Below are 12,183 nucleotides of genomic sequence, written 5' to 3'. Positions count from 1 at the left end.
AGACAACACAAGGCTCACTCTCACCCCTCATGCCCATCCACCCCACAACCAGCTTTACAAACAACACCACTGGCTGCTCCAAGAGCAAGTCAGGGGCTTTAAGAACACAGAAATTTGAACATAACGTGAACCAAACGGTGGTTTTTCAAGGTATTCAGTGGCTTTCTGGCTAAAAACCCACATTTTTTACACACACACCCTCACAGCCCAAACCAGCTGCAGCCCCAGGTTTCCCTCCTGTTACTCTTCCACGTTAATAAACAGAGAATTTCCCAGGAATACTCCCTTTCCATAATGTTCATGCCTGTAACTTGGCAGGTTTTTATGGCTTTTGCAGGAAAAATGTTTTCACCCCCAAAATTTTTCAACAAATTTGCTACTCGATGATCCTTGTGGGTCCCTCCCCACTCAGAATATTCTGTGAAATATACTGAATTAATATATTGAATATCTGTGGAATCTCTTTAATTTTTACTCTCTGGGGCTGGGTGGTTAAACCTGAAGTCTGAGGTTCCTTTTCAAGCTTCATCCCTTAAAAACTTCCTGGGAAACATCCAATTTTATCCCTAATAAAGTTCCCACTCATACCCAGTTCAGCAAAATTGCTGTTTTCCTTTCAAAATTCCTTGTCACTGTAAATATAAATATGACAAGAACGTGGCACTTCCAGGCAAAGCAGCAGAATTCCCACCTGGGAGAGGAATTTGGTGGATCCATACCTTAAATAAGCAGCTTGAGGGGGCTGAGTGGCTCCCGAGGAATTGAGGCTTTGAGGTGCCAGGCTGTACCCTGGGGACATGGAGACCTGCTGGACCCCCTGGAGCATGTAATTCCCACTGGGAGGCTGCACGGGATACGACTGCAAAGAAAATCCAGCAGGAACCTGAGACTTCTTCAGCACATTTTGGAAATCAAACCATCAGAAAGATAAAACCCTTTTAATTTCTTGCATTTCTGGCTTAAATAATACGAGATTTCCTCAAAATTTGGGTATCACAGGACTAAAGAGCTCACTGGGTTTGGCTTTGGGATAATTTATGGGCACTGAAGGAACTGTTTGTCCCAAATAACCACTCCCAAAGCCCAGCATGGCCAGCATTATCCCGCATTTCTGACCACTGGAAGCAGGAATCTTGGAAGGAGCAGCAAACTCCAGTTGCCTTTTGGCTTAAATTACTTTCTAACCTCCAGATATAATGAATTTTCCATCGTCACCGGGAGTTAAGGACACGGAATTACTTTTAACTGACATATTTTCAGATCTGGCAGTTGCTATGGCAACTATTCTTTTCCCACTGAACAATTAACATTAAAGTAAAATTCACTTCAAGTAAAAACCCTCATTCTGTGCTTTAAAACCTCTCCTTCTCCTCTGGTTTTTTTTTTCCTCGAGCCCTCAATAGGCACATTGGGGACACCGTAAAACGCTCCTGAGCCTGAATATGTGCTTGTAACTAATAAATATGTTATTATCCAGGTATTATAACTGATGGAACATGTTCATTCCTTTAAAAAGACCTAGAAGGGGGGTGTTTCCATATTTAGAAAAAAAAACCACACTTGGGATTAATATTATATTGCAGTTCACCCCCGTCCCCTCCATTAGAGAAGAAGGGAACGTTCCACTCGGGGACTGACATGACTCACAGCAGGAGCTGAGACACACAATTCCAAGTGTAAAAAAGGAACCATGGGAGGAATCTTGGGGAATTTTCAATACTGGCCAAGCAGAGCCATCAGTGCATCCCTCGGGTTCTCCTGGCAAGGCTGTAAAAAGCCCCCCCAGGCAGTGTCAGGCCGCTCGTGGGCTCGCTCCGTGTTTGCTGTCATCCTTCCAAACAGAAATCCCGAGTTCTATTCCCAGATCCCAGGGACACTGACCTGCACAGAGACCCCCGAGGACGTGGGTGGGAACTGTGCAGGGTGGTGGAGTTTGGAGTAGGCTGAGTACATGGGGCTCTCATTCATCAGCTTGTTGTAGAGCTCCAGAGCTTCCAGAACCTTCACGTTCAGCTCCGACAACTCGGAATGTTTCCTGGTTCAAAACAAAGGCATAAAGACACTGAGCTCCTTTAGAGGGGGCAAAAAGGGAAGTGGTTCCTTAAATAGCTTGGAATGTGCAAGAAAAATTAAGCCTTAAAACGTAAATGGTCAAGTTTTTACCCATTTATATTGGAAAATTGCCGTTCTGGGACTGGAGGGAGAGCCCAAGTGGTGCAAAACTATCCCTCCCCAGAGCTGCCATGAGACAAGCAACTCCCAGGGGTATTGTCACCCCCAAATATCCCCAGAAATCACAGAATCATGGGATGGGTTGGGTTGGAGGGAAATTAAGGATCATCACTAGCCCAGGTTGCTCCAAGCCCCATCCAACCTGGCCTTGGACACTTCCAGGGATCCAGGGGCAGCCACAGCTTCTCTGCCCAACCTGGGCCAGGGCCTCCCCACCCTCCCAGCCAGCAATTCCTTCCCAATATCCCATCTCTCCCTGCCCTCTGGCAGTGGGAAACCATTCCCTGTGTCCTGTCCCTCCACCCCTTGTAAAAAGTCTCTCTCCATCTTTCCTGGCACCTTCAGGTCTTGGAAGCCCAAATCTGGGGAGGGAGAGGTGAAGATAACACTGAACAGATTTTCCTGTCATGGATGCTGAGCAGGACACTGAAAATTCCAACCTCTGGCCAAGCTGCAAAAGGCTCCAGCCAAAAAAAGAATGCCAAAATAAAATGCACCCATGACTCGTGCAGGAAATTTTGGAGAGCAGTAACCAAACCTGAGTGCACCCCCTGGGAACTCAATACTTCAGCATTAAAAAAATAAAGGGAGGGTTGTCACAGTTTCCTTGCAAGGTTTTCCAGCTTGGGAGGTGAAAGTAGCACAAAAAAATAATATTATTCCAACTGCAGAATTTGAAGTAAATCAGTAAATAGCAGAAGCTTCATTAGGCTCACCTGTCTATCTCTTCTAGTTTTTCATCTATCATTGGACCCATCTGCTGGCAGATATCTGTGAGCACAAAGTGTTGAGGTAGTTAATATCCTGCACAAATTAAGAGCTTAAATGCAGCCAAAAGCATTTATTGAAACAAGCAATTGATTTTTGTGTAGCCGGCTAAAAATCCAATTTTTTCATGTTATTTCGATAACTGCTCAGCTGAGAGCTGGGATTTGGATCTTGCAAAGATCAGGCATTTTCTGGGAGCTGGAAGCTATGCAAATTGCTCTGCTAAACATGGAGCTGGCTTGGAACTATTAAAGAAATTCAAATTATACACAGAGCCCCACACTCCCACTGGGAGAGAAACTGTTCTACAGCACTCTCTTGGTACAGACCACGGCTCCTCTAAGCTTAAAATAAACACAAAAGAACCACCAGCTCGAGCCACAAAAGGTAATTGTGTGAGCAGAAATAATATTAGAAAAATAGCTGAGTGCTCCAAGTACCTTCTGAGTCGAGAAGATCTGGAGAATCAAGCTTTAAATCTGTAGGATCTATGCTCTGGAGCACCTGCAGGGTTTTATCCATCTTATCCTGGAAGGTGAAGAGAAGATTAAGAACTTTTATTTCCCAACCAATGCAGAGACCGTTTGAATTTTCAAATAAAAGTTCTTTATGCAAAAAGAATTATCTGCCAGCATTCAGCAGCAAAAGGATGCAAAAGCTCAGCAATATCTTACATTTAAAGTGGCTCCATACCTCATCTATATAAACTGGCTCAGGCTCTGCTTTCTTAATTTCTTCTGCAGTATCCTCAGGAACAGAGATTTTATCCACAGCTGCTGGAAGAACAAAGATGAGTTTCTTTTCTGCAGCTCTAGGTTAACTTAAAACACACATTTCCTCCCTGTAATCCATCAGTTCTTTAAAGGGCAGAGATGTTTGAATAAGTGCTTCAAGCAGTGATGCACTCAGTGAAAGGCAAATGGGTTTGCCTGGGAAACCTAAAAGCTAAAAACCACCTCCAACACATTCCCTTCCAGCCAAGTCCTGAGTGCTGAGGTTTATTTTGGTCTCCTGGGCTTGGATGGAGCCAACAATGTGACTCTGACAACCCCCTGCCACGGGTGGGGATGTTGTTCTTGGGTCTGAAGAGAGAATGTGACATTTTAAAATTTACTGGGTTCATGTGTGTAATATGTCAGTGACAAACAGCCCTGGTGAGCTGAACCAAATTTCTGTAAGAGGAGGAAGAAATGGAAAACTTAGAGGAGAAAACAGAGATGACAGCGAGCTGTGATCTGTGGTTGCTGGTTTGAAACAAGGGCAGGATGTCTCTCAGTTCTTTCCCCAGGCTGATTATCAGGGAATTATTTTGCTGAGGGGCTAATTAGCTGCAGCATAAACCTGCCTTTCTAAAATAACTCCTGAGTTTTGGGCAGGTGACTCACCTGCCTCGGGTTCCACAGTCAGGTCAGAGGTCACAAAATTGGATGGGAAGAGCCCCACTCCTCTGTGGTTTTCACCTTTCCACCAGTTGGCATCACTGGGGGAATAAAGATGGATTAAAACCCCTGGGTATTAAAACAGAGACATATTTGGGGCTTTTTACAGGAAACCTGTGATCCTGAGTACAGAGATTAACACCAAGCCACAGCCAGGAGCTGGGGCAAAGGGGAGGGAAGGGAGGAAGAGGAATAAGGGGACCAGGAATCACTCCAAACTTAACACAATTCATCAATTCTTTATATCGATTCCTTTATAACTCTCTGTATATCTACAGGTGGTAACAACAAGAATCACTTCAGCTATTTATAATCACTTTTATCCCTACTAAATGTGCTCCTTGATAGCCAGAGATTTAACAAATGCTGGAAGCAGCTGGAATTCAGCTCTGGGATGACACACAACCAACTAACACTTATCTTAAAAAACTACAAATTGCATGAAATCCTTGAGTTTGTCTGCACTAGAGGTCAAAAAGAGGAGGATGGAAAGACAAAAGGAAGATAAAGGGGTGTGAGGGAGGCCAGAGTGACAGGATGTTTCTCCCAGGAAAAGTTTACCATCCTAAGAAAACAGTATTTTGTGGGATAAATAACGGTGGGATAAAGTCCCCCCCTCCGTGTGAGCGTGTTATACCTGTCATCCAAAACAAAAATAATCTCTCCACTTTTAAAGGTGAGCTCATTGTCCTCCACAGCTTCAAAGTCATACAGGGCTCGCACCTTCCTCAGGCTCTGGGTGTTCTGGGGCATTTCTGCACTTGGGTACAAGGATTTGGTCTCTGTTTGCTGCTGCTTCTGCTCTTGCAGAGACAATTCGATGGCTACAATTAAGGGAGAAAGAAAAATCACATGTCTTGTGTGCTTAGCCCTGTATACAAAGGTGGTTTGATTTCTTAATGTAATAAAAATAGTATTTATTGTGTTATTTAAACGTGGTCTGCTTCCCTAAGATGTAAAATTTCGAGTTCAAATGGCTGCCATGGGGAAGAATATATCTTAGCCCAGATCCTCATGGGTGAGGAAAACACCATGAGTGGCACAGTATTCCAATTCCCAGCCTGCTGGGAATTTGATTTCAATTCTATGAGGCAGAAAAGAGCCCAAATTCCCATTTCCCTGCTTTTTAACAAAACTTCTGGAGCACAAATCTAACTTACCTTTAGCTATATCTTCATCTTCTTTGGTTTTGCTGGCTGATGAACCATTCTTAGCAGCATTGGTGGAAGCCTGCAAAGGTAGGAACAACAGAAAATTCAGGTTACAAACAAAACCCACAAATCTCTATAATTATATATTTAAAAAAATTAGCACCAAGTTGTTCCTGGTCAGCTGCCTTAAGGAATCAAGATGACTTTCAAGAAGGAAAAATCACCAGTCTTCAGAACATCAGCCAGGTTTTGTTTTCAGCAGGGAAAGAAGTAAAATAAATATTGAGATTTAATACAAGTAACATTTAAATAATTATTTTAGTCGTATTTATTAGATTTAGTCATATTTATTAAAGTGAGAAATGACTCTTTGCACCTTTGTCCTTCACCCCTCCTTCCCAATGGGAGCTGCTGACTGAAACACTCTTGAGTCTCCACACCAGCACAGTGAAATCATTCCTAGAGTTTTCATTCCCCCAGGGAAGTGGAATTGGGTGCCAGTGCTCAAACCTTCCATGTTTCCACCATATGTTTTAACACATAGCCTGGATTTAGAAGTGAAAACATCTTTGTGGAGGAAGGAAAGATTGTAGAAGTTAAAAAACCCCTGGGTGTTTAATGTGGAGCAAAGTAAACTCGGGGTAAGGAATATGGAATAGGAGCTGTCATTGGAATTTTCAGGGCTGATCTGCACCTGACTCATCATTAACATGAAAACATTAAGAAGCATCAAGAATAAAGGTTAGAAAGAAACCACCTGGCATCATATCTGCCAGTCAGAGAAGGTACAATAAACCATAAAAAATAAAGAACAAACCACTGCAAAACCCATGACAACCCCTGCCATGGACAGGGAACTGCCCAAACAGGGAATGGGGACTTGGAAAAGGAAACCACAGCACAGATCCTCTTCCCAAATGTCTCTATTCCACTGCCCCCTGCTTTGGGAGGCTCTGGGAGGGAGAGTGAAGGGGTGTGTGCTTCATGGCAGCAAAATGACAGCCAGGAAACACCAAATTCCAAGTGTGGGTGCAGAATTGTTTCAGCTTCAGGTGGTGACAGGAAAATGAAGCTCTAAAAAATCTTTGGGAGAAAATGAAACAACTCACAGGGGCATCATGGGATGGCCTTCAGTCTGGTCTTCTTTGTCTAATTGTCCCATTTTTTTTATTCATAAAAAAAGCAGAATGGCCAGAAGTGAAGCTCAGCCTAAGGGAGGAGCCCAACAGGAACCAGGGTCCTGCTCTCCTCGGATCCAAAGCTCCAGTCACCACACCCAGACATATTTTCCCTTGTTCCCAGGAACACTGAATCCAACAGTATCCCAAACCAGCTTTTACCTGTGATCCAGCTGCAGGAAAAGTGACCCCCTCTTCTTTTAAAGATTTGATAGTTGCAGATATTAAGCTGCACTGGGGGTCTTTCTGGAATTCCTCTGCCCACTCCACCATGAGGGTTTTGAGCTTCTCACACACTTTGGGATGAGCCTGGAAGACAAAAATTGCCCAGGAAGGGATGTGCTTGAACCTCAGAATGAACAGGAAGAGTGCTGGTATTTTAAATTCACTTTTAAGGGGGTTAAGGAAGGGTTAAAAGACAAACTGTTTGACTTTTCAAATGTTAGCCACGTTTCCACCTCACTAGTTTTGGAGAAATTCAGGCCACTCACCACACTTATCCCAAATTTCTGCCCTTCTGTGTTAAGTTACTCCATATTTTACCTCAATTTCCTCTCCATTCCTTTTGTTATTCCACTCCCAACTACAAAAGTTGGTCTAATATAAGACACTGTCTTTCCCTGGAAGACAATCCCCCTTCCCTGCCTTTCCTGACCTCAGATGCCAGAACACATTTCTGCCAGCTGAGAGAATCTCACAAAGCCCTGATCCCTGAACCATCCCTGTGTCTCCTTGAATCAGCTTCTCCCACAAAAAGGAATTATCCACAGAGCCACCTCTCTCATGGCACAGTTTCTACTCCCAAACTGGGAGCTGAGGGGCAGGCATGGGCTGAGATGTTTGCCTGGAGTGGGGGCAAAGCAAGCTGAGGTCTGTGCTCTGCCTGCAGCTCCTCTGCTCCCACCTTCCCCTCCAGCCTCTGCACAAGAGCAGTGCTGGCCAAGATTCCTGAGCCAAGGAATCAGCTCCCACTGGAAGGCTGTAAACATGTTCTGAGCAGTGAGAACACTGACAGGTTTGGGCTCAAACGTGCCTTTAATTCCAAGGCAAGCCGTGGTTTGATGGGCTCAGGATCAGCACAAAGACATTTGTTACACTCCACTGAATTTCCTCCCAGTTTTATTTGCCCTCTGCACATTATTCCCCCCAAATGGGCCAGGGACGAGGGTAAAACATCACTAATTTCCCCAAACCACAATGAATTCTCCCCAGCAGCCCATCCTCCCGTGGGATTCCAGGTTTCCCTGGCATTCCAGGAGCTGTCAGACCATGAAGGTCGAGTCCTGGTTCAGCCTGGACCGTGGGTAATGAGGAAAGGGGAGCACTTGCAGACCTATTTTTCCACAGAAAGCAAGAAGCAGGAGAGCTGTGAACTCATTTTGCTTCCCAGCAATTTTATTAAGTTCCCTTAATTGCTTTGCTCAACCTCTGATGGTTCCAGGGCTCCCATGCAGCTGAAAACTCCTTTTTAACCCATTAACCAGGTTTGGCTCTGGCTGGAGAAGCAATTTGGGAAAAGCTGGTTGTGCTTTTCAATTCATCACATCCAGATTAAACCCCATCAGCTGCTGGACCCCAACCTTTAAGTCTTCCTTTCTTGGTTATTTTCTCTTTCAGAATTCCTAGAAAATTGTCTGCAGATTTTACCTTTTTCCCTGTAAAAATGTGATTTAACTTTCTGACAGTTCTCACTTCAGAGTTTCATTCAAGGCCAATAAAACCCTCTTCAAGAAAAGCTGCATTTACCATTATCAAATTAATCGAGTTTGGGAAGAGTCACAGGTTTGAATTTCAATTAAAACTGCTCAGGTCATTTAGGGTATCAGCAGCTGTTGCTTCTTTAATCCACTATTTTTGACAGTAAAAATCACAAATTTCAGTGAAAACACAAAGAGAAGTTCCTGCAACTGCACCAAAACTAGAAAAAGTGCATTAACCACAACATTAGTTTTGTTATGCTGAGACAAAGCAGAGAAATTACCAAAATAATCCTCCCCCAGCACTTAAGGTTATAAAAGCTTTACCTTATTTATTATCCCTCGAGCTTCGGTGGCAAAATCCCGAGAACACACTTCCAGGTGAAATATCTTCCCACAGTTTGAGACACAGGCTCCTAAAAGCTGCAAAAAAAGCAGAGAGACAACTGTGAAAAAGCATGAAAACAGTGACAATAATCCAAAATAAAAGAGCTCAATTCAACCCTGTGTTTAGTACATGCACTGTGTGTTAATGAAGTTATTAACTGAAGTTAATGAAGGGGTTAATGGTTTAAATAATGGCTGTGTTGCATCAAGAATAGTGATTTTGGGGGGAACAGGGGGGATTTACTCACTGTCAGTGCTTGCAAAGCCACGTGGGGAACTTTATGGTTTACCCTCTTCATGATGGCTTTAAGGCAATCCTTTGCTCTGCCAAAGGAACAGAGAAATAATCAGGAATTATCAGGAATAATCAGAGAGAAATGCAGAGCAGACACTCCAACTGGATGAGCAACAAATGGCAAAACATTTCTGAACAAAAAATGTCCCCAAACCTGAAAACCTCTCCCAGGGCTGGGCTCAAAAAGAGATTTAACCACCTGTTTGCTCCTATCTGTGCATTGGCTTGGAAAAGGCTCCATTTTTCCCCCTGGATCCATTTCCAAACACTGCTGATGGGTCACAAAGGGATAAAATGATATTAAGTTGAATTAGACAACGGAAGAAACATCACTATAAAAGAAATGATTAAATAAATGGTTATTTTAGAGGCCACTGCAAAGGATTTAGTTTCCAACTTGTGCTGCTCCAGCTCTTGGATCCCCTTTTCCAGAGCCTGAGGACACAAGGATTTTATGATTTCTTTCAGCACAATCTGAGGTGGGTAGAGAATAATAAATAGCATTTTAAATGTTCCAGCTGAGGAGTTTTTCCACACTCTAAATGAGCATTAATGGCAGCAGGAGCTACATGGGCTCAGGCAGATGAAAAGCTTCATTAACATTATTATTTTGAGCTCCTAAAAACATGAAATCCCCCTGAAAAAGCTGATGCTGCATTTTGAAAGCTAATATCCCTTCAGCTGCTGTATTAGCAAAGCACAGAAAAGTCTCTGTGCCACAGAAATATACTTTTATTCTTAATATTTTTATCATAATTTCAGGTACAAACAAAGTCAACTTAGTTGATTTTCAGTTACATATTTATTTAAGTTATATATTTATTTGTTTTCATAATGTAATTATTTATTATTATCTCAGTGATGGGCAGGAGGGATGAAAAGTACCCAAAACTGAAGTGATTTTAACATTCAGAATTTAGGATTTGATCTCATGGAAAAAACTTATCTAGATAAGATTTAATTGTGTATTTTTATATAGTTATATTTTTGAATGTATCCTTGAAAAACAAACCACTGCATTTTCTACCATCTCCTCTCCCCCAAAACCAGATTTAAAACTCGACAAAAATGGCACTAAACCCATTGTTTTTTAATAAAAGATTGAACAGATTTGCTATTATTCCTTGTGGGAGGTAATTAATTAAAAACAAACAAAGAAAACAACAACAACAAAAAAAAACACCTCAATTTTCTCAGTGTCATAATGTTATATGTTATAGAATTTAATTTAGCAGTTGTATTTAAATTCTAAATTCCTTCAGAATTCTGCCTGTGCACTAATTGAGGTTTAATTAAAAATTTAAAACGTGTTATCACTCGAAAAAATTGCCTTAAAATTCAGCATCTTACCTTAAAATCCCACATCTCTTGGCCATTGTAAGATCCCTGAAATTCCCCTTATATCCCAGTATTACCACTCAGCTCCAACTGATTCCAAGTGATCTGTGTTTTCATCCCTATTTTTCCCCTTTTCTCCTCCCTCACTCCCATTTTTCCTCCTAATCAACCCCAAATTTCTCATCATAAATTGGTATTTTCCTGCAAAGGAACTATTCCCCTTTCTCCTCCTGGCACAGCCACCTCCCAAAATTTAGGCTGGATCATTAAATAACTCGGGCTGCTGTGCAAAATTCCAGAAAAAACCTGGAATGCCCTCGGTTTTGTGCTGGAATAATCCCGCTGGAATATTTCTTTTAAAGAATTTCAGAGCCAACACCACATATTTTAACATTGAGCATTTTGAGGGTTTTCCCTCTGAAATATCCTTCACACCAACACAGAATTCCATGGAATTCCAGGGCCCAACTCACCCATTGGGAGTGCTCCCGACTTTGTCACATATATCCATGATAAGCCCCCAGTCCTCACTGGTGTTGTATTCATTTGTGGCTTTCTCTGGAAGGAAAAAATCAGATTTATGAAGTGTCAGACGCTGTTCAGATTCCAGACAGCACATCCTATCAAATTACTTAATACTTAATTATTTACCAATAATTAATATTTCATGGAATCAGGGAATGGTTTGGGCTGGAAGGGACCTCAAAGCTCCTCTTGTTCCACCCCCTGCCATGGGCAGGACACTCATTTTTAGGGATAAACTGATAAGGCTTCATGTTATTTATTTGTGCTTTTGTTATTTTAATCCCATGTAAATATTGCAGATCAATTTTAAAAATGGCAAATCAAGTATTTTATACATTGAATTTGCTGCCTTAAGGTTTAATTTTAGTCCACCAACTCGATATTTTAACTGAATTCAAAGAGAAGTGCCAATTATTATTATTATTAATATTCAATTTATTTTTAAAAATCAAATTAAAATCGAACCAAATCAGCCCCTGGAGGTTGGAGATTCCCTGGATATACCAACCCCCAGCGCTGGACAATCATGGAAGGTTATCCTGAAGTGTTTGGTGCACAAAGCTTGGGGTTTCCTGGGAAGTTCTGCCAGGGAAAATGGCTTTTTGAAAGCACATCTCCATCCCCAAGGGGTAAATCCTCCCATCCAACCCTGCTATCCATAGGAATCCAGCTCCTCAAATTCCAGCAGCCACCAGTTGTGCCCGGAAAGCCAAGGGCAAAGAGCACCAAGGCCTGGAAAAGAGCCTGGCACGTGATTCCATAGCACTGCCTGGGGTCACCACTCTGGAATTCCTGGGATTTTTGAGAGGTGTCTCTTTTTCCAGGAGCAGCAAACAGGAAACGGGGAGAAATGGTGGCAGGTCAACAAGAAAACTTCATGGGCTCTGGATCCTTCCAAGGGCAGCTTCCCTGCCCTCATGGTGCCTGTCAGGAAGGCACAAGTGGCACTTTTATCCTCCACAAAAGACTTGGAAGCGCTTCCCAAGGGTGTCCTGAAGTTTTCCTGGACCCTCAGTGGAAGTCAAGCCCAGCTTTGCCTGCCATGGGTGAAACAATCCCAACTCTGCCCGTGGCTACAGGAGGGTTTGAGGATTACAGGTTTCACCAGGAAGTGAATCCTGGAATCCCTGAGGTTGGATGAGACTTCCAGGGTCATGGATCCCCCCTGTGCCC

The 12,183-nt window shown here is 42.7% G+C and overlaps 1 protein-coding gene across 1 annotated transcript in view; it reads right to left on the bottom strand.

The window, feature by feature from the left end:
• Positions 1–89: 89 nt before the first annotated feature.
• The window catches only part of STAM2 (signal transducing adaptor molecule 2), a 12,652-nt gene continuing 558 nt past the window's right edge, over positions 90–12,183 (bottom strand). The window contains exons 2-14 of the mRNA XM_029962187.1: positions 10,959–11,043; positions 9,101–9,176; positions 8,793–8,888; positions 6,931–7,077; positions 5,600–5,669; positions 5,077–5,263; positions 4,386–4,480; positions 3,694–3,776; positions 3,441–3,528; positions 2,949–3,003; positions 1,882–2,035; positions 720–859; positions 90–96 (exon numbers count right to left, since the gene is read on the bottom strand). Coding sequence (XP_029818047.1) covers positions 90–96; positions 720–859; positions 1,882–2,035; positions 2,949–3,003; positions 3,441–3,528; positions 3,694–3,776; positions 4,386–4,480; positions 5,077–5,263; positions 5,600–5,669; positions 6,931–7,077; positions 8,793–8,888; positions 9,101–9,176; positions 10,959–10,996 — 1,236 coding nt within the window. The 5' untranslated portion in view covers positions 10,997–11,043. The remainder of the gene's footprint in view (positions 97–719; positions 860–1,881; positions 2,036–2,948; positions 3,004–3,440; positions 3,529–3,693; positions 3,777–4,385; positions 4,481–5,076; positions 5,264–5,599; positions 5,670–6,930; positions 7,078–8,792; positions 8,889–9,100; positions 9,177–10,958; positions 11,044–12,183) is intronic.

Source organism: Manacus vitellinus, unplaced genomic scaffold (genome assembly GCF_001715985.3).
Source record: "Manacus vitellinus isolate BGI_N305 unplaced genomic scaffold, ASM171598v3 scaffold_43_pilon, whole genome shotgun sequence".
Classification (NCBI taxonomy): domain Eukaryota; kingdom Metazoa; phylum Chordata; class Aves; order Passeriformes; family Pipridae; genus Manacus; species Manacus vitellinus.
The sequence above is the reverse complement of the archived record's forward strand: the minus strand, read 5'-3'. Positions and strand labels throughout refer to the sequence as shown.